The sequence below is a fragment of the Glandiceps talaboti genome, chromosome 3, assembly GCF_964340395.1.
Source record: "Glandiceps talaboti chromosome 3, keGlaTala1.1, whole genome shotgun sequence".
Lineage (NCBI taxonomy): Eukaryota > Metazoa > Hemichordata > Enteropneusta > Spengelidae > Glandiceps > Glandiceps talaboti.
Window position 1 is genome coordinate 26805701 of NC_135551.1, and position 22679 is coordinate 26828379.

Below are 22679 nucleotides of genomic sequence, written 5' to 3' on the forward strand. Positions count from 1 at the left end.
ACGGACGACTTCAAAAATGTAAAAGAAGCAATTGTATAGGTGCCGTGCACAGTGGGAATTATTGCGTTGAAGTAGACAAGTTACCATAGTAATCGTTTTGAAAGTAAACCATTAAAATTATCAAGTCCATGTGCAATTTTTTTTTCAGCACAAGCCTGTTTTGATAAAGAAACAATGCTTTTATCACTTGTCAGTGTGATTGGGTAAAAGATACTGTGTGTGTTATGTCTCTGTTATTGTTAGTCTAGAATTGAATTGTGTCCATCTTTGTGCAAAAGCATCATGCCCCATATCAGCATAGATTCTACACGAGGAGGTCGTTGGTGGCGCGCTGATAGGTCGGTGACACACGTACTGTACTAGTACTGTGTATTACTGTATACTATACTTGCAATGCACTTCGGCCTCATTGTGACTTAAAATTGGTCGTCATATATGTACTTGATACTACCACAGTCTGTGATACTACAGAGTTATTAATATTCGAGCACTGTGAAGGATTAACAAGTATGTGACAGTCGCTGGGCACACAGGTCAACCACTGAACACAGACCAAGCCGCCGGGTAACGTTAGCACATACATAATCGGGTGTATACTTTGCCAGATATATGCTTATCGTGAGTGCATTGTTCTTTCTTTACGCCAGTCATAGACTCGTACACAGCAAACATTTGATACGGTAGGTATCTGCCCAGTAGGGAAGAGAAAATGAGTAGGTTTTAGAAGCTTTTATAAGGATCTAGAATGTTTAAAATTATTCACTTGGGCTGGCATTTATAATCATAGACCCCACACGTTTCGTACATGTAGGCCCTAGGGTCTAGGGTAAGCTAGACCCGTGCACCGTCTGCGAGCAGGACTAGTTCCTCCAAGATGTAATACACCCATGATGCCAGCTGGGTACGTAGTTAGGGGTGGACCATTTGATATCCTGGGGGGGGGGCTTGGAAGATTTCGGGGGAAAAAAAGATGCCAAGTGGATTTGCTTGAAAAAAAAAATCCGGATATGAGTGGGTGATGGAAAAAAAAAGATGGACCACTGCTGCTGCTAGAAAAAAATATCTTGACAGGGAAATGATGCACAGGTTCGAGTATACTGTTCAACCTGCTCGTACCTCTCCAACCAGGACACTTGTCAAATCATGACAAACAGTTTCAAACACATGTCAGGGACCAGTCAGTTTCGTTAGCCTGTGGTACATATATATATTTGTTCTTGTCTCCGTTTCTTTCATAAATGGTTTAAATATTACTTCATGTAAGGGTTCAAACATAACTATACATAAAATTATACATATAATACATGTATTACCTAGCTACCACACTAGTTACAGAACATGCCATGTAATTTTTTGGCTGTTTCACAATCAGTGCTTCACTTATCTTGCACTTTGGGGCAAAAGTGAACTTGACTGTTTTGTAATGGTAATCTTCATACTATTACTATTACTATTGGATAGTTTATAAAAGAACTTAATCTAAATTGTTCTAGTCTCTTCAGTATGAATTTGTCAGAAGGGATGATATACTTCTTATTTCAGACACTACATGTATCAACACCACAACTCAAATTCAAGTTTCTATTGTACACTAGGTATGACCTCCTAAAGTGCTCTAACACATCAGTAACTTTACTATACATGCAATATCAATGCCCCTATACCAATGTTACAGGCCCACTTTTATAACATGGAAAACCTATTTAAAAAGGTTATATTTACTTTAGCTTTTTGATGCTTGGCAATATATATCTCAGAGGCTATGAATAACCTAAAAATTGCCTAAATAGAAACAAAAAACTACAGATCTGGCAGGGGGAGACCCCTTGGACTCCATCACCCCAGAGGCCACTCATTCGTTAAACCAACAATAAGATTCACCAAAATTGGCAAAAAAAACTTGAAAAGCTTCTAGGGGAGACCCCCTAGGACCCCCCCCCCCCCATAAGAGGTAGACATGTCCAAGCCTCAAATCAAAGTTCTTCCCTCCACCTCTTACTGCCAAGATGCTATGAAACTTTATTTCAAAAATGTTTCAACCATGTGTAGTTGCTTTTTACAATTGTTAGAGCTGTCTTGTAAAGCTTGCAAATTATTGTCTGAAAGTGTCTGTTAATAGCCTGAAAATTGGCTTTAAGAGTAAAAATCATCCAGAGCTTCTAGGGGGGCACCCCCTAGAACCCCCCTCCCCCATAAGAGGTAGACATGTTCCAGTTTTAAATCAAAGTTCTTTCCTCCACCTCTTACTGTCAAGATGCTATGAAACTTTATTTCAAAAATGTTTCAACCTTATGTAGTTGCTTTTTACATGTTAGAGCTGTCTTGTGAAGCTTGCAAATTATTGTCTGAAAGTGTCTGTGAATAGCCTAAACATTGCCTTTAGAAGTAAAAACCTCCAGGGCTTCTAGGGGGACACCCCCTAGACCCCCCCCCCCCCTGTAAGAGGTAGACATGTTCCAGTCTCAAATCAAAGTTCTTCCCTCCACCTCTTACTGTCAAGATGCTATGAAACTTTATTTAAAAAATGTTTCAACCTCACGTAGTTGCTTTTTACATGTTAGAGCTGTCTTGTAAAGTTTGTAAATTATTGTCTGAAAGTGTCTGTGAATGGCCTAAACATTGCCTTTAGAAGTAAAAATCCTCCAGGGCTTCTAGGGGGAGACCCCCTAGAATCCCCCCCCCCTCCTATTCACACACACTTACACAAGAGGTAGACATATCCCAGTCTCAAAGCTCTTCCCTCTACAGCTTACTGTCAGATGCTATGAAACTTTATTCACGGGGTCAGTGACTTTTTGTTGGCCCAATGGAAAATAACACTGACACCCCCATCCCCCCAAGCTAGAGAAACTGACCGGTCTATCTAAATATCTGAGCTCACCAATCAAGTTTCCGATTTGTATTTTCATCATACCATGGCATAAAAACTGTCAATGATGTTTATTTAATTGAAAATCAAACATGTATGAAATATGTAGTTTTCTAAATAAAATCTGTGTGTGATAGAACAGCATCTTTTTACTCTCTGTATTACCCTGTGTGAAAACCAAACAGAAAATTGTGGCAACAAATGTAGGTGTTCAAAGTTGACGTAAAAAAAAAATCCGGATATCTCAAAGAAGCAAAGAAAAAAAAAAGTTGCCAGCATAGTTGAAGGAGAAAAAAAATAATTCTCAGGCAAGCAGGTGGGGAAAAAAATAATGACTCTCCACCAATCTTCCAAGCCCCCCCCCCAGGATATCGAATGGTCTACCCCTTAGGAAACTAGTAGTCATATGCGACCCAGCTTGTCAACCGTAAGTGCAGACTGTGATTATAACGTATTGCTCAGACAACCAAAATGTGTCTCCGAGCGTCTGGTGACCGTCGGAAAGACGCATTGCAATAATTCAGGCACAGTCTCTTGTACACCAGTCGAGAATCCATGCTGACTGTGCTGTGTGAGGACCAGACCTGGATTAGAGGTAAAGTGCCTAACTCTCACGGCTTCGCCGTTCAGGGCGCACTCTGTGCGCCTTACAAATCACCAGAGGGGACTAATGTCACGAGGTCTGGCAGCGGCTCGGAGACTATCATATCCCATCGACGCTGCTTGCATATAACAGTACCAATTTACATACTTAATTATTTTTACTGATTGGGTGACTTACTACCAATTGTTGTTCAACGTACTACATCTAAATAAAGGCATTCAAATATGCTCCTATCATATAGACTATGAAGATAATTTGTTGTTCTGTCAAGAGATGGAAGGCACTACATACATGTACCTTCTTCGACAATCCAATGACCTTGTAACGTCCTGCATAGACAAGGTGTAAAAGTCACAAGAAAGAGAAAACTTTTTTCCATGCCCTTATTCTGTTTACATTTGGCTAAATCGTGAAATATTGTATTTCAGATTTTGCAGGGTTCTATGCAAGACTGTCATTAGTGTGAAGAAACGTAATCAAGATGGCAAAAGAGGACTGTGCTTCAGAAGTCAGACCTGTTCCGGATGGTGGTTGGGGCTGGGTTATTCTGGCTAGTTGTCACGTAATCTTATTCCTAAATGGCGGGTTTTTCTTATCCACGAGTGTTATTTTTTCCGAATTTATGAACTACTTCGATAACAGCACTGCCGAGATAGCAGTTATTTTGTCCATCTCAAGCGGTAGTATTGGTTTTGTAGGTGAGTTATTTCTTTTGACACAACATGTACATATTATATTATAAGGATGAAGTATACCACATTGTGATATCACCGAAATACAATGTAAGTCAAAGATTGTGTTTCTGAAAATATAACAAAAGGAGAGCCTTTAGATGAGTACCAGATTGAGACTAGAGATTCTTCCAGAAAGTGTTCATTGAGGAAAAAGTTCCGGGGGAGTGGTCTTCATCCAGTGGAAGCAAACCATATACATTGCATTCAGTAAAATGCTGATCTGTTTACCTCACTGTTTAGAGATGATTAATTGCATTGAAACACTAGAAGTTTTATCCGAAATATATAATTCTTTTCCTTGTTTCACTTCTTAACATACTTTGTTTTCTTTAATTATTACCAAGCCCCCTTGGCAGGGTATTTCATTAATAGGTTTGGTGAAAGGGTGACTGTTTTTATTGGCTGTTCCGTTACTCTGGTAGGCTTGATTGTGAATACCTTTGCACCGAATATAAAGCTCTTATATTTTACCCATGGCATTTTAGTAGGTAAGTATACATTTGTTCTTGTAAGATAAATTGTTTATGCCACTTGTCATAAAATTCTGGCCAAAGACTGCAGCTGATAGACTCAAAAATGAACCACCAGACATTTAATAAAATGGACTGTAGCATAAACCTAGTAGCAAAGGATGTGGTGATTGTCATAGACAAAACAACAAGTTGGTCAGTACAACTATGCAACTATTTATGTTGCCAAGACAGTGGAGTTAATGTTAACGTTCGTTGTCAATGCAGAATGACTTGTCCTATGAAAGAGTCTGTGCTGCACAAGTATCTTGTGTGGATCAGTCAACAAATCTGTATTTAAAAAAAACCTGAATGCCACGATGACTGGAAGGGAAAATGTTAGCGTCTATCTGTGATTAGGATGATCTAAGGGGTGATCGCACAATGTCACACAAACTCAATAAGTTCGTGGGGTGGGGGGGTCTGGCGTCAATGCGATTGCTGAACTTCATTTTTGCACTGCTAACAAAATTTCGAAAACTTTCACGCCTTTAATGATAACAGTTACTGTATTTACTACTGCGAGGTTGATTAGTTGTTTTTTACTTCAAAATGTGAGATACAGTGCTGGCTTTCCGACAGTATTTTGATTTGTTTACCATCATCTCCCGACAGTAAACAGGTTCATAAGGTTAGAACTTACATCGCATCGATTGTAGTTGTGTGACCACTGCATTTTCATCATGGTTTACATCATATGTAAAGGGGTGATATCGCACTTGTAATCGTTCGTTTAGGGGGAGGGGGTGTCCTAAACGAATGATGCTTGTTTATTGAGTTTGTGCGACTTGTGCTCTCGGCCCCAAGTACAATTATTAAAAGACACTTGATTGACAGTTGCCAGTAGTTACAAATTTAAATTTAGACTGACGTGTGTTATTTGATTCATATGCTACAAATTGAATACTCTTTATCATTATGTGTGGCTGTGTTTTCTTTGTAGGTGGAGGACTAGGATTCTGTTGGACAGGAAGTATTACAATACTTGGTTCGTACTTCCGTAAAAGGCATGCATTAGCTACTGGTATAGCATATGCTGGTATTGGTGTTGGTGTCATGGTATTTTCACCACTATGCCAATATCTCATCGATGTCTACGGTTGGCGTGGTGCGTTGCTCATAATCGCCGGTATTTATGCCAACACGTTTGTTGCGGCTTCTCTTCTGAGACCAGTATCAACCATTAATCCCAAATATCGTGTAAAATACTGCAATGAAAAGGAAGACATTCTTACACCAAGCAACGATGAGCGACGAATAAACAGCTGTTGCAACTGTGTGTATAATGTATTTGTCAAAGCTTTAGGGTTTCATCTCTTCACGAAATACAGAGTTTTGGTTGTATTCTGTATATGCCAGACATTATTAGGGGGAGGTAATTTTGCGAGCCACTCCTTTATGATGGCATGTGCAATTCGCCGAGGAGTGGAGCCTCTGGAGGCAACAACTATGATGACTTTCCTTGGAGTCAGTCTTATCATTTCACGTCTTATTCACGGTTGGTTTGTAGACAAACGATTCATTGCCCCAATATATGTCTATGCTATGAGTGTATTATGTTATGGCATATTTTCATTCCTGTTTGGTCGAAGTAAAACGTACGTCCTAATGGTCATAAGCAGTGTTGGTTTTGGATTGTGCCAGGGTATATTCATGCCGCTTATTGTTGTCACTACCAAGGATCTTGTTCGAAGTGAAGACTTCGCAAGCGGCTTTGGTTTAACTGCTTTGTTTTTCAGTATTGGCGAAGCGGTTGGATTACCCCTGTTCGGTAAGTACTTCAAAATATACGACATGTGGTCAAAACTAACACCTGATCTATTTGGAGTTTTTATTTCCTTACAATTGCTTTGATATTTTACAGATAAAAATACAACATTTCAAAAACCTTCGATAACATTTATTGTTTTGCAGTATTCTCATTTGTAAAGTGTAAGTTTTGAAAGCGGTAACCAAAACTGATGTAAAATTTATCACATTTGCTAAGAAAATAGAAACCTAAAATAGATCAAAAGATGTTGACTGTATTATTTTATTTAGTTGTGAGTTTTCAACTAAATAGATTATTATATCCAAAGATTTCATTCAATTGTCATAAGAAATTAAGTTTATAATTGAGAGACGCAGATTTACAGTAAGTGAAACACACATTTGCATCGTCCAAGTATGAATTTCGAAATGCCATTTGTAACCATGGTAACTATATATAAGAACTTTCTAGAAAGTAGAGTAGTTTTACTGACTTTCCATTTAACCTTAGTAAACCCTTCAAATTCTTGACGCTTAGATAATAGATCATATTCAACTTTATCGTTTGTCTTGATTGATACTGTAACAGCAAAAAAGGTTCAATTTGATAAAACTTCTTTTTTTCTCATATTTTTTAGGTATCGTGTATGACGTGGCTGATACATGTGACACCGTATATTATATCTCTGGTTGCACTATGGTGATTAGCTTCATGATACTAGTACTTGTTTCACTCTTTATCAAGTTCTGCCACCAGTCCATTGACAACAGTACAGAAAGCAATAGTAGTGGTCCTCATCCAACATTGGACGATGAATCAGTCACACGTACATAACTGTTATTGCTCTGGTTTTCTGTCGGATTTAACAGTGTGAGAACCGCGGTATACTTTTCGGAAACCAGGATATTGAAATTGGTGAACAGGCGTGCATCTCTTAATTGAATAATGTTGAGTTACTACGTCCACAACCAAGTTACGTTTTTATGGTCTATGTTTCGGCAATGTGATTGTTACCTTCCACAGGACAAATTGACGAAGATTACTGTTCACATTGGAGTAATTATTTGAAGTTCCAGCTTTTGGATATTTGTTTACTGAGATGTAAATCACATAATTTTTTAATACAAGGTGCATAATTTGTAAAAAAAAAAAAAAAAAAAAAAAAAAAAAATAGATAAAAAATTGAAAATAAACCAAGTATAAAGCAATACTATTCATAAACAGGGAGCCCAGGAACCATGTTACAAAATAAATAAATAAAAACATGCACAAACAAACTAAATATGTACGAATAAATTAATACTATTTTAAGCACATTAATAACTAATCTATACATGTTCTGCAGGTCTGTATACTGTTGAAATAATGTATTATGTGGTTTTTGTATGGATGGGTCTATATACCAACACACTACTTATTTTGATTACGTAGTTGCCCGTATATACATTGTATAGATAAATTATCATGTGATTAAAGTGGTATTTTCGTATATTTTGTTTTGTATTTGTATTATTTGTTTGTTTGTTTGTTTGTTTGTTTGTGACAGGGGTCCTGGGCTTCTTGTTTCTGTCATTGATGGCATGTAGTCTTTTGTTCATAATTAAAGAGGTTATGACTTTAATACTTCACTATGAAAATCAATCTGATTAAAATCCGATGTAGATGTCGGCTAATCGTTCATTGCTAATTTACCTTCGTTATTTTGCCTGAATTGACCTTCTTGGTACATGTTTATATTTTTTAGCCTGATGGCCTCGAGGAGGCGATCAGGCTAAAAAATGTAAACATGTACCAAGGTCAATTCAGGCAAAATAACGAAGGTAAAATAGCAATGAACGATTACGATTAGCCGACATCTACATCGGATTTTAATCAGATTGTATGAAAATGTAAATATTTCAAATGTAATAAAGACAACCAATGTAAACATAACAGCATAAGTGACGTCACCCTATGCCATGCATCTTGGAACCAGAAACTTGACCGCCGATGAATTCAGTAAATCTCCTGTGGTCGTCCTTGACCTTTAGCATACATTGTGCTATCATGTCATGTCTGAACAATTGATCGGGTCACAGTGCTGTACTGATGATATCAATACTCTACAGAATATATGGTTTTGCGGACCAAAGATCTAGTGCCAAATGTCATGAATTTTAAAGCGAAATGCCGAATTACAGTGTAAGATATTAGACTCTCACCATTCCTCGGGAGAATCGCTATTAGCTGATTTGTATGTACCGATGTCTACCGCATAATTGTACTAGAATATTATAGCAGTCTTTGGTAAGATTACATTTCGGAACTTTTCCATTTCTTTTATTTCAAACTCCCACCTTACAAACGCCGCCATATTTGATCGCGACAGCCAATACAAGGCATCGTACGTAAGGAGCAAGCTCTGAAATTACGGTTGAAATTTGGTCCATCTGAATTGACTGGGACTTTTGTAGCTACGGCAAAGTAAAGTTACTAAATAGTCGATTTATGTGTTAATATTTGGCCACGGGGTGGGTTAATTCTTTAGTGCTGGTAAGCCCAGGTTTGACGGTTGTTACTTACTCCGTATGCAAGCAGGACTACACTTCTGGATGTTTGTAACAACTAGAAATACTTCGTAGGCTGCATTTGGTGGGTCATTCTGATTGTCCTATCTGAACCAATGGAGAATCCCGTATGTGTATCGAGGCATGCAACAATGACCCTCTAAACCCCTTTAATATGCCAATGATATTTAATTTACTACACATTTTTGTTATAGAACTTAAAATTCAAATATGCCGATAGACTATGACAATCTACTGAAGAATGTGGTAGGAGAATTTGGACCGTATCAGAAACGATGCGTTTTATTACTATCTCTGGTTATGGTTCCCAGTGTTATGAATGTCGTGTGTCCTGTATTTATTCTCCCTGATACCAATCACTGGTGCAGTATACCTCAATCTGACACTTTGACCGAGGAATGTAGGATTTTGAACTCAACTGAGCTCAGTTGCCCTAGATTGGTACGTGACCTCATTTTACCGAGTGAACTTCATAATGGAGTGTGTGACTCTGGTTCAGAATGGAGTAACTGTCGTCGGTATGATTTGAACTTGACAGATTTCGACTCACTGCTGAGAATTCACCGTTCAAATGTTACACTCGGTGTTATGGAATGTGACCAGGGATGGGATTATGATACGTCACAATATGCGTCTACGGTAACCCAACAGGTATGTTATGAAACAACAGCCATATTAAAAGAGTAACTAAAACTGTAAAGGTAAGTATCTATATAGCACTACCATAGCATACGATCAACTGTTTGCCATGATGTTGACAACAACCAATGAATGGATTCTTGTAAATTATTTTTGATCATTGCTAATTCACTCTCAGCTTTCTTGAAATACATTTCCAGCCTGACTGGTTTGTTATGTAGGCGTGGATGAAGTATAAACATCCACACAGCTGTTATGAAAACACGTGCGTGTATAGAAGACATTGTTGGCCTGGGACTTCGTTGAAACACAGGGGCAACGAGCATGTCATTAATTGATTGATCGATCGGTTGATTTATTGATTGACTTATTATTCGGTTGAATGATTGATTGATTGAATGATCAATTTTTGTGGTGCAATATAACTTATTTTGTGTGTGATATTGATCAATTCACTCATTGAGTTTTAAAACTATCTTTTTCTTTCCCTGGTTACTTTGCTCTCAGCTATATCTCAGACCATTAGCAGTCTGAGGCTGTATGTAATTCTCTCTTTTCTTTATTGACTAATTAAAGACGCCTTGTCCATTCTTCTCCTCTTATCTAAATCAAAACATTCCTACTTACATTAACAATTTGCTTTATCTCTCATCTGCTGGGAGATTATCACACTGGACAAACATTCGATTCGGTACTACAAAACCAAACTGACTATAGAGCTTCAATCTGGCTGCAAGATGTTTTTTTTTTCAAAATGCATACAAAATGATACATTTTGTCTCCCTCTGAATACAAATCATCAGCAGTGTCGGGCGAGACAATAAATATTCAAACACAATACTGTTAGTTTTTGTTCACAGCAAGATAAAACGTAATATTTTATGAGCGTGCGCGCTATAAGGGACAGTGTCTGTATTTTTGTCTGTGACTTGAAAAAAAACATTGTGTGAGATGTTAATTAATATCGTGCCGCCTATAAAATAATTGAAACTCTATTGTCACTCTCTCTTTGTAGTAATAGCAATCGGCAATTGTACACTGAGTCGTGTTTGTAACATTAAAACAACTATTTTATCTTCTTTTGTCACCCTCTTTCACCAAATAGTTTGATCTTGTTTGTGATAAGAAATACCTGAGTTCTCTATCGACGTCCCTCTACATGGCAGGAATACTTGTCGGTAATACCATCTTTGGACTCCTGTCAGACAGGTAATAAAATTAGCTTTAAAACTTGTCAATACATAAAATGGTGACACGAATAGGTAAACTCTGTATTGAACAATCTGACAATAATTTAAAATGAAGGACTTTCATTTATGTACGTGTTAGCATTTCTTGTCTTAGAATATACACTTTGATTTTATACCAAGCCAAGTCTATGGTGTTTCCCGTTGTATACGTTATTCTGTACTTTTATACTATTTTTATCAAATAGTCATTACTCTAACGATTTCAGATAATGAACGTGTTGACAGAGCAACTGCCGCAAATGTTGATTTTTCCAATTTCATCCCCTTTCCTTCCCTCGGGCCCTCTTTCAGTTCTTTTATTTCCCTTTTACAGGATTGGTCGTTTGAAATCACTGATGATAGGTTTGGTTTCGTGTGAAGTTTTCGCAATCGCACAAATCTTTTCAACTAATTATATCGCGTTCGTCCTCTGTCGATTTTTTATCGGTCTCTTCGACTGTGGCACATACTTTCAAAGCTTTGTACTGAGTAAGACCTCGTTTTCTTTGTCCCAATATTCATCCATTCTAGACTAATAAACAATTTGATGTTTTGTGCTAAATGATTAAATCTTACAATACACGTAAATGAAATTCAGGCTTTTCAGCTTTTAATTGCATATACACTTTATAAAAGTTAGTAATCTCGCTTCCAACTAAATATGTCAAGATACATTCAGCTTGGTATAACTGATACAATATCGTTATTATAGGTAAATTTTGAAAATACCGTCGATATCGATCACCATCATTCTGTGGCACTCGGGCAAAGATTTTTAGGGTAATGATATGGTAACTATCTCTCTCTCTCTCTCTCTCTCTCTCTCTCTCTCTCTCTCTCTCTCTCTCTCTCTCTCTCTCTCTCTCTCTCTCTCTCTCTCTCTCTCTCTCTCGCAGTGACAGAATTAGTCGGGCCCTCAAAACGAACGTTTGTCAGTATGACGTGTAATATATTCTATGGCCTTGGATATGTTGGATTGGCTGTATATGCATATTTTCTCAGAGACTGGAAGATATTAATATTAACAATCAACCTGCCATGTGTTTTATTCTTCTCGTATTGGTGGTAAGTATATAATTTATGGTGTTGCTTTCTGGCTGGATTCAAGAGAAATGTAGATACACACATGAAAATGTTAGTATTTCCTCATAAGTATGAAACTAATTTTGATTTCAAACGGGAGCTACATAATTTTGTATTTAACTCGGTTGGCATATGACTTATTGAGAATTACTATCAATTAGTGATTGTCTCCGATGTTAAGTTGTTCGTGGAATAAGTACTTCTGTCAGTCATAAATATACCGTTGAAAAACTTGAGATAATAGATAGACAAAACGTGGCAACAGAATGTCATTAGAAAAAGAGAAATGGTCTGATCGGATTTTAAAAAATCTGTTCTTTTAATATCATAATTTATGTTTGACTGGTCTTAACTTTTTGAAATATTATCTTAGGTTAATATGTGAATCTCCGAGGTGGCTCCTATCTGTTGGACGCACACTAGAAGCAGAGAAATGTATAATCAAAATGGCTCAAGTGAACAAAGTGTCTCTTCCCGAAAATATATTCACCGAGGCTGGAAACATAGATGTAATATCAACTGACATAGTATGTTACACTATAAATTGTGTGAACATTAGTTTTACTTCTACTAGAATCGTGAGACACGTGTATGTGAGACAAATGCCACGTGTTGCAGTATTCAATAAAACACATTTTCATGCAAATAATCGCATTTGTATTCGTAAAATTAATGTTTTCATTGGTTAATTTACATATTTGTATTCTTAAAATCGTTATTATTATGGTAAAAAGCAATGTTTGTATTCGTTACGGTTACTATTCGTCAGTCTATTCGTGTTTGTCAAAAATATATTGGTTTTCGTTAAACTTACACAAATGTTTGTGATTTTCAATATTGATAAATCGCTTCTGTGGGAACAAATACACTAAATGAAATTTGAATGGAGTCCTTATCTTTATCCTAATACACAAAATAAATCTGTTTTAATTTGGTCTCTAGAATGATGCAGTCAGCAATACTGAAAGTTCGCTGATTGACTTATTTCGTCTTCCCAATCTAAGGAAAAATTGTGGTATATTATTTTATGCTAGGTAAGTATTTTCAAACCAAGCTGATAATCCTACATATTTGAAAATGTTCTCACCGTTTTAGAAAGAAAACTACTTATGAAAAACATTACATCGTAGAAGGTATTGGTCAACATTTTTAAAAAAAATAGTTGTTCCTGCTTTTGTTCGCTTGTGTGTTAATTTCTACCTCCACTTATTATTACAAATGATAAAGTATCTTTACTGACGTGAACTCAGATGACAGAACGCTAGGAGATGAATCTTGTTCAGTCTTCAATACTCCATACACTCACTGTAAAAGATTTTTTGGCTAAAAAGTAGTCTGTCAATTTGCATTGCCATTGTTTGATATTGTTGTATTATTTACAGCTTTTCATCGTGTTTAGTATACTACGGTTTTACTTTAAACACGTCTAACATAGGTGGCGATGACTACATAAATTGTGCCGTAGCGGGCGCAGTTGAGATTCCTGCCAATCTGTTGACTGCGGTTTTGTTGGAAACAAGATTGGGTAGAAAGCTGACGTGGAGTGGGGCCTCTCTGTCGTGTGGATTTATATCATTTCTTGTACTTTTAATTCCAAAATGTGAGTAACATTCAGACAATAGTTGAATGATAAAAGTAAGATTTTGTGCTATTATTGTGAACATGTAATGTGAAAATTAAGTTCGAGAAACGGTCGCTATGATCTTGACATTTTCTGTTTTCTGTTTCAATAAGAAATATTCACAAGAATTTAGATTAAGTTTAAATATGCATTAACAAATGAAAAATTCTTGGAAGCGAATTCCAGATTTCCAGCATAGTGAAGGGTGTACTACGTGTGCTTTACATATTTACATAATCACGTGCCTCGGAAGAGACACGCAATACAAGCTCGAGTGATGCAGCCGAGATCTCGATACCTGCATCTAGATCTTAGATTCAAATTGGACTTTTTTTGTTTGATATTTACAGTTGATAAATATATTGCCGTCGTGAGTATTTGTTACCAAGACCATAGACTCACTCTCTAAATTCTATGCCAAGACACACACTTCAGTTTAATCATATAACGCCTGTCTGACATTAAAGTGCTCTCCAATAGATCGTACATTCAATAATTATTGTAATGGCCTTGGTATTTTGGGTACATCCTATATATTCTGTCTCAACTGCTGTAAATATGAGAGGGTCTTCTTACGATTTTAAAGCGCTTTCCTTACCTTGACTTTTCTAGGTGGAAGTCTTTTGTGGCTTAGAATTACTCTTACTATGTTGGGTAAATTGTTTGTGACTTCTGTATACAGCATTATTTTGATATACTCCGTGGAAGTCTTTCCTACCACAGTAAGGTAAGTATTTTCATATTTTCATGCTTCTAGCTTTCTGAGGTATATCATGTGAAAGACTTGACCGGAGATATGTATCAAACATCATTGCTTTCATAACCATGATGTCACGTGATTTAAGTTTATCCAATGACAGTGTTGTAAATCTGATTATTTATACGATGGCATTTCCTTAAATATATGACATGACTTGTAACATTGATCATACTTTATCCATGTCAAACGTTTTTCATTAACAGATCATTTGGTGTTAGTCTAACTAGCATCATAGGAACCATAGGAAGTATGTTAGCACCTCAAATCTTGTTTGCTCGTACAGTATGGGAACCTATACCTGAAATTCTCTTCAGTGTACTGCCGATAACGTCAGGGTTACTCATATTATTACTACCGGAAACAAGGGGAAGAAAATTACCAGAGACTTTGGAAGAAGGGGAAACTTTTGGAAGGTAATAACTTGGTTGTGAAGGTCGAATGTGTATTTTATGTTATAATATATTATATTATATGTAATAGTATATTATATTACATTTTGTTATAGTATGTCATATCATATCTTAGGGAGTGTACAGATTTTACTTCCAGGGGGACCCCGGAGGATATCCCCTTTTCCACACTATATTTTTTCATGCCCCCCCCCTACAAAAGCTTGGGAAAAATTGATGGCCCCTGCAAGTTCTTGATTTTTTTCCATGCCCCCCCCCCATAGTCTTACACACATACACAAACACACTATACATACACAATGCACATACATGTATGTATGTATGTATGTATGTATGTATGTATGTATGTATGTATGTATGTATGTACATCTTTGTATGTATGTAAGTATGTATGTATGTATGTATGTATGTGTGTATGTGTGTATGTATGTATTGTATGTGTGTGTATGTATGTATGTATGTATGTATGTATGTATGTATGTATTAAGGGAGTGTCCAGATTTTACTTCCAGGGGGGCGGATGATTTTCAGGGGGCCATCAATTTTTCTCAGGAAAAATTACGGGAGGGAGGGGCTAAACAAAAATTTCACAATTTTCTAGGGGTGGGGGGTCATGGAAAAAACCATGATTATTTAATGCATCATAAATCGACCTGCAATTCTGCCACTTCTCAAAGTAACACACACACACACACTCACACACACTCTCACACACACACACACACACACACACACACACATACATACACACATACATACATACATACATACATACATACATACATACATACATACATACATACATACATACATACATACATACATACATACATACATACATACATACATACATACATACATACAAAAAATAACAAAACTGTTATCAATTACAGAACGAAATTTAGTACGAGAAGACCCAATTGTTTTGGAGTAGATAAGGAGAATACCGAGTGTTATCAAAAAGCTATAAATGGAACTAAAGCCGGAGATATACGATTGATTTCAAGGGGTGCTCAGTAGAATGACATACAAGCGGACATGTGTATCAATCCTTGCAAGAATTTGTAATAGGAATATTTAGAAAAAAAAGTATAACAATCATTCCTACGTTCGTATTTTGTAGCTGCCAAAACTGTTCATTACCGATTTTACATGATTTCCTATTGTACCGTCACCTATGCAAGCCTTTTGAAGTTATATACGTAAATCATATATCAGGCTGAGGTCGCCGTCATTTTGACTTCCTGAGACACGTACTCACTGCTCGGGCAAAAACTGGCGATTTAGGTCACTTTTAAAAATTCATATCCATGCACACTGAACACTTGAACATATGTTACTTTCGATCTTCGCACACAGCTGACAGACCAAGTAACAACACTCGAATCACTCTCATATCTCATATCCGACTCAACTTATTACAGTCTTCAGGGGTGCTATCATGCCCTAAAGGTATTTTCAAAACATTGATGAATCATGATCACTATGAATCCTATATATTTATGAAATGCAGACTGTCGTTTCATGTACTCGAGTATGCTTGGAATCTTGTGGTCTGAATCCGATATCCTTGAGACAGACTTTTGACCTTTCAGTCAAACTAGGACATGCGATGTTGTTAAAATATTGAGTTTACTGAAAATATGAATATGTCATCTGTGACACATATATGTCTAACGAAGTACTGACTTTCATAGCGAATAATTTTTTATTTCTCAGAAATGTTTATGCAATCATGGTTGAAATGTGAATATTCATGACCTCTAAGAAGCTATTATTTGACATGTACCCTTAGTGAGAATTAAGGTCATGAATATTCATTGTTCAACCATTGCATAAACATTTCTGCTGACTCCCATAAGGCAGTGGCCTACAGCAAAGGTGCCCAAATGAGGTGTTTCTCTGAAATCTGAAATGTATGTAATGTAGAACCATGAAATTACTCTCCAGAACCCAAAGTTCATGACAATGCCTTTATTTACTGGAGTGGCGTGCCCAATAATACCTTTTTTATTATTTTGCCTGTTTTGCTGCCCCACCCCAACCACATTATCTGATAACTCTCATATGTCATGTTTTGGGCTAACTAGTATGTAAAGTCTATTTTTGTGGTCCAGCCAGAAGTTACAAATTTGTAATAATTATTTCATTCAATTCATATATGTTGTTACCTTTTTTCTAATTTGATATGTAAGCTTTGTTTTTCGACTTCCGGTGAATAAATATCTTTCTTATCACTTATCAAATCCTCAAAGAAGACAGCAAGGAATGTACCCCCCCCTCTCTCTCTCTCTCTCTCTCTCTCTCTCTCTCTCTCTCTCTCTCTCTCTCTCTCTCTCTCTCTCTCTCTCTCTCTCTCTCTCTCTCTCTCTCTCTCTCTCTCTCTCTCTCTCTCTTTTGACCGGCCGATTTGAACATTCAAACCTCAGGAGCAGTCGTTTACCTTGTAGTTTGCAAAACTGTACACTTCATTTACCAACCATACATTTAGTTCTGAGTCTGTCAAAAGCCAAGCAAATATGTGTGTCTGCTAAAATATCTCTGAATAGGTAAGTTAAAGTGTATGTAATATAGCCATACAGTTGTATAATAATGTTTTGACTCGAGTAAAATTGGGGTATTGAAGACAATTTGTCGATAATGTGTATGGTTTGAAATTTCATGCCATTGTAAATGGCCTCCTACATGTCCTTAAATTTCAAAAGGTGTTTACTGTGGGATGTGCCCCCTCCCACTAGCTATCATGTGGGATGTTGTTTCTGCCCAGAATCAAGATTGAAAGATAGCACCCTGCTGAACCCATTCTCTCTACTACTCTCTAAGTATCTCCAAGTACAGCCCAATTTGAGACCATTTTCGCAAAGCCCACATATATTTGTAAAGAAATCTCTCATTGTTATGCGTGGACGCTGAAGTTGATTTCCACTGTTATATATGTATTAGTTTAATGTAGTGTACCATACTGTACATCTCTGAAGTGGGGGGGGGGGGTACTGTATAATTACACATTAAAATATGTGTAGCGGGGAGGGGGGCTACGAAAATTCTTGGTTTCATTTCGAGGGGGGGGGGCATGAAATGTTTTGAGAGCGCGAAGGGGGCTGCTAAATTGTTTTGCTTGACCAAACTAATTTCTTCCAAGCCCCCTCCCCCCCCCCCCCCCCCAGCATATGCAGGAGGTCCAATTTATGGACATTGGAGTGGTAAAGCCTTCTGGACTACACTATCTATGAGTAGCGTTGCTTGTGTTTCAACAATAAACTCCTGTAATAGAGGCATAATTGATTAGCAATCCTGGAAAGACCCTTATATATTTTCTTGAACAGAAGTCTACAGTTAAAAAAGTACAAAGAAATGTGGACTTTTTTTCTGAAATCTTGGAACTAGACTATTATGTTGAATTCTTCAAACGTAGTACAATTAATTACGGTACAATTTAAATTTATGTATTGTTCTTTTACTTGTACGAAAAATTTGCCCTTTTCACGCGTGGGATTTCAGTTAAAATAAACAGTTGATTACACAGTACGCTGACCACGATTGTACGAGCTTTACATGTTGTATTCCAACGTTTTACAATTTACGAAAATACCCCTTGCCCACCCTCTGAAGCTTGAACCGTGGGTGATACTTTAAACGTAAGCCATCATTCGAACATACTGTTCACTATCTGTACGAGACTGTAAGATACGTCGTGACGTTTCGCCCTCACCGGCCTCCTCTCACACAGTTCGTTTGATATTTACCGCTTCAAGGTAATACTTTTTGGCGCAGCCTGTTCACCATTCATTCTGAACTCCACTTTAAGGTTTCACTTAGAAAATGATGGTTCCGAAATTGCCTCAGATTTGAGCAAGAATATCTATGTAGATAACGTTTTGAGCGGACAAAACACAGAACGGAAACTCATTAATTACTACACTACGGCTTTAAATCTCATGAAATCAAGGGTTAGGGGTTGGCCGATGTTTGAGGGCGCACCGTCACGGCGTACCTTACAGACTATCGATTAGTAAATCAGTTTCGAGTCGATTATTAAAGGTGCACTAGGTGGGGAAAGGTCTATCATCGTCCACACAGTCAATATCTATTACATAATACCTATGTTTATTTGAGTACAGGTAACAAAACCCTGGAGAGTTGTTAATGGTACGAAACATAAAAGGAAATACTAACAAAACTAATAACCTATCTAAAAGAAGCATTACATGACATGACAAAGACTGTCGACAGTCGCTCGCGCCTTTTTTTCCGACGTTTTATCTAAACTCCGATCCGGCGCAACACAAGTATAATCGGAAACTGATATTGAGGGCCGAAGGCCCGAATGGTCGAGGGCCGAAGGCCCGAGCTCGGGCCTTCTGCCCTCGATATCAGTTTCCGATTAGACTAGTGTTGCGCCGGATCGGAGTTTAGATAAAACGGAGGAAAAAAAGGTGCGAGCGACTGTCGACAGTCTAGACATGACATAGTAAAACTACTGAACTACAAAGCTATTTCAATGAAAAGAAAGAGAAAAATATTATTACATAATACCATGTTTACCCATTTTGATATCTAACGGACGGATTGAGGTTTCTGGGTCATTGAAGCGTATGACGACACACGTACTTTAGTCGGCTCTGCCAGTTGTAGGTGCATTTGGCGTGCATCAGACGTTTGGTGACATTGGCAGGTAGGAAACTTGAGTGATTATAGATATCTTGTTTCTTTTACGCTGTAAAAATACTAAGTTGCCGTCGGGGGAATAGAAGCTCTCTGGGTATAGCTCGTGATAGGGGGAAGCACTCAACTTAGAAGCTCGAGGTACACAGAATCGTAAGTTGTCACACACTGGATAAAATCACACTTGGTCAGGGTTTGAGGTTCCGTTGATCATGAATTTAATGCCTGAGGAGAAAGCACCTTGATATATCGATCTATATATATTAAAGTTACTAGAAACCTAATTCATGCCTAAGTTACAGTATCGGGTCGAAGAGTTCTGCAGCACGCCAGCATTGTCATCTGATGTTCTCTTAAAATTAACAACCGCTTCTGAATCTATTATATTGTGGGTCATGCGAGCAGGGATAGATCAGATGTCATGAATTAATACTTAGAACAAGTGTTTGCATATCGCGAATAGTATACTTCTAAGGTTACAACATTAAGTTACAGTGTCAAATAACATGTAATGACTGATTACAGACAGTTGGAAGAACAATGACGTGATCGCATTGTTTAGCTAGTTTTCATATTTGTCAATACCATTTGTATTGAAGTAAGGCGACGGCAACTCTTCCCGCTTATTCATTTATGGTGCTGATTATTCTATCACCCAACCATTTGAGTATTGTATATTTTGTGTTTATAAGAATTTAATGTTGAAATAAATTATGCCGGGATTCATTCTTTGGAAGTGAGAGAGCTGAAGGCAACAGCTAGGCCTAGATATTGAGCTTCCATCTGCTCCGTGGCTACTTCTAAATGATCCAGGTTAACCATGAACACTGTGTGTAGTCTGAGCTAATTCCCTTTCCGAGTCCAAGTCGATCCCGTGTACGGAGTGGAGAGAGAGTAACATTGGAGGAGGACTACGTTAACATTAGAGGTCCCCCCTTCTATTTGTCACACTAGCAGTAGCACAAAATCAATAAATTGACTCAGAAATCAATGATAAGCTCATACGTCTATTAACGATAGCCATAAAGTCCTAGCCAACTATTCATATGATCGCAATAGGGCAAGACTGAATAAGTCAAAGGCCATCACTGATAAGATAGTAGTAACCTACACACCAAACTTGAATTCTGGGTGGACTTGTTGAGTACTGTCCTCTACTGGACATACATTCTACATGGGTTTACTAAGTTATCTTTGAAATTGAATGTCAGTTACTTTTAACAAAGTGAAGGTACATATGGTCACATTAATATTTAATAACAAGCGAGATTCTCTCCGCTTGAAAAAAAAACACCTTTCGTCTCATATATTTGTATCAAATGACAACCTTCACATGCCGATTTAATTACAAAGTTGCTGACCTTGGATAAATGACAATTGACATTGCTTTGTATTACCTGTCAGTATGTTTATATAAACTATCACACGACTTAGTGTGAGGGAAAAAGACATACCATGGCCAGCTGATTAAAGGGTCACAATCTGAGGTAAAACTAGAGACAATAGTTAAATGTAACCACGTGGTGCATGTCTTATATAACATTACAATTGTCTTCTGGCATTGCTAGAGTTGATTGCACAGTAGGGATTTCCTAAATATGGTTTAGTCATATCATAGACTCTCTCTTGGCAGAAAACTATCAAAGCACGACTTTTTTCCGCCATCTTATTATAATAAATGTGTCTTCTAACAATAAGACACATAAAATTCATTATAACAGATTCTTCTGGATCTGATAAAATTTTACACAATTTACTTGGATAGTGCTGTACATTGAGAGGCTCCTTCACAAAGATTAAGATGTCATTCCAGAGGGCTTCTGAGTAACTACATTGATAGAATAGATGCTCTATGAGTTTCTATGGCAGTTTTACAAAACGTACACATAGGAGAAGGAAACTTTTGTGGATTAAACTTATGAAATTGTTCACTGTTCAATCCAGCATACTTACTAGACATTTTTGCATATACTGAGTTATATATATATATATATATATATATATATATATATATATATATATATATATATATATATATATATATATATATATATGTCTTAGCAGATTGATACTCACCTAGTTATATATATATATATATATATATATATATATATATATATATATATATATATATATATATATATATATATATATATATTGAAAGGGAATTAGCTCAGACTACACACAGTGTTCACTGCGGTATAGAGCACTGTCTCAGCAGATTGATACTCACCGAGTTATATATATATATATATATATCACCATATTACGCTCTGCCACTGCGGTATAGAGCACTGTCTTAGCAGATTGATACTCACCGAGTTATATATATATATATATATATATATATATCACCATATTACGCTCTGCCACTGCGGTATAGAGCACTGTCTTAGCAGATTGATACTCACCGAGTTATATATATATATATATATATATCACCATATTACGCTCTGCCACTGCGGTATAGAGCACTGTCTCAGCAGATTGATACTCACCGAGTTATATATATATATATATATATATATCACCATATTACGCTCTGCCACTGCGGTATAGAGCACTGTCTTAGCAGATTGATACTCACCGAGTTATATATATATATATATATATCACCATATTACGCTCTGCCACTGCGGTATAGAGCACTGTCTTAGCAGATTGATACTCACCGAGTTATATATATATATATATATATATATATATATATATATATATATATATATATTATATATAACACAGGTGGTGCATTCAGATAATGTACTTCTAATCCATTGATTTTTCTTTATCTAGAACATTAACCAGGAAGAACATCGTGCAATATGTTACCGTATGATGATATACTGAAAGGAGTGATTGGAGAATTCGGCACCTATCAAAAACGTTGTTTCTTTTTGTTATGTCTATCGGCAATTCCTATTGGTATGTGGACAGTCTCACCGGTATTTCTGCATGCAGACACTGATCATTGGTGTAAAGTACCCGAGTCGAATGTCATCACCAGTACATGCATCGCTTATAATGTTAGTGATGACTGTCCAAGATTTACAAAGGATTTAACCATACCAAAGGAAAAATACCAAAACGGTTGTACATCGGAATGGAAGTATAGTAATTGTTATGGATACGACAGGAACATTGCCATGGAGAATCTGTTGCTAGGAGACTTTGGCTTCTTGAATACATCAGATGTTGTAGAATGTCAACATGGTTGGGAGTATGATGCAACTCGGACTACA

General features: G+C 36.9%; 3 protein-coding genes across 3 annotated transcripts in view; all 3 read left to right on the plus strand.

The window, feature by feature from the left end:
• The first annotated feature begins 5634 nt into the window (after window positions 1-5634).
• On the plus strand, window positions 5635-7300 carry LOC144433306 (monocarboxylate transporter 12-like). Its single transcript, XM_078121613.1, has 2 exons — window positions 5635-6487; window positions 7104-7300. The coding sequence occupies exons 1-2, from the start codon at window positions 5635-5637 to the stop codon at window positions 7298-7300; spliced, it is 1050 nt and encodes a 349-aa protein (XP_077977739.1).
• Window positions 7301-9243: 1943 nt separating this feature from the next.
• On the plus strand, window positions 9244-14782 carry LOC144433307 (organic cation transporter protein-like). Its single transcript, XM_078121614.1, has 8 exons — window positions 9244-9684; window positions 10778-10881; window positions 11796-11966; window positions 12358-12511; window positions 12927-13018; window positions 13367-13584; window positions 14218-14332; window positions 14569-14782. The coding sequence occupies exons 1-8, from the start codon at window positions 9244-9246 to the stop codon at window positions 14780-14782; spliced, it is 1509 nt and encodes a 502-aa protein (XP_077977740.1).
• A 7480-nt stretch (window positions 14783-22262) lies between these two features.
• Window positions 22263-22679, plus strand: part of LOC144433309 (organic cation transporter protein-like) — a 7190-nt gene continuing 6773 nt past the window's right edge. The window contains exon 1 of the mRNA XM_078121616.1: window positions 22263-22679. This exon is cut by the window's right edge and continues 12 nt beyond it. Within this exon, the coding sequence (XP_077977742.1) occupies window positions 22263-22679 (417 nt within the window).

Excerpts from the sequence above, each read along its gene's own strand:
- LOC144433306 (XM_078121613.1), top strand. The coding sequence starts at position 5,635 with ATGTGTGGCTGTGTTTTCTTTGTAGGTGGAGGACTAGGATTCTGTTGG. Across the intron at positions 6,488-7,103 it reads GGTTGGATTACCCCTGTTCG|GTATCGTGTATGACGTGGCT; the intron begins GTAAGTACTTCA and ends CATATTTTTTAG.
- LOC144433307 (XM_078121614.1), top strand. The coding sequence starts at position 9,244 with ATGCCGATAGACTATGACAATCTACTGAAGAATGTGGTAGGAGAATTT. Across the intron at positions 12,512-12,926 it reads ATGTAATATCAACTGACATA|AATGATGCAGTCAGCAATAC; the intron begins GTATGTTACACT and ends TTTGGTCTCTAG. Across the intron at positions 14,333-14,568 it reads GTCTTTCCTACCACAGTAAG|ATCATTTGGTGTTAGTCTAA; the intron begins GTAAGTATTTTC and ends TTTCATTAACAG.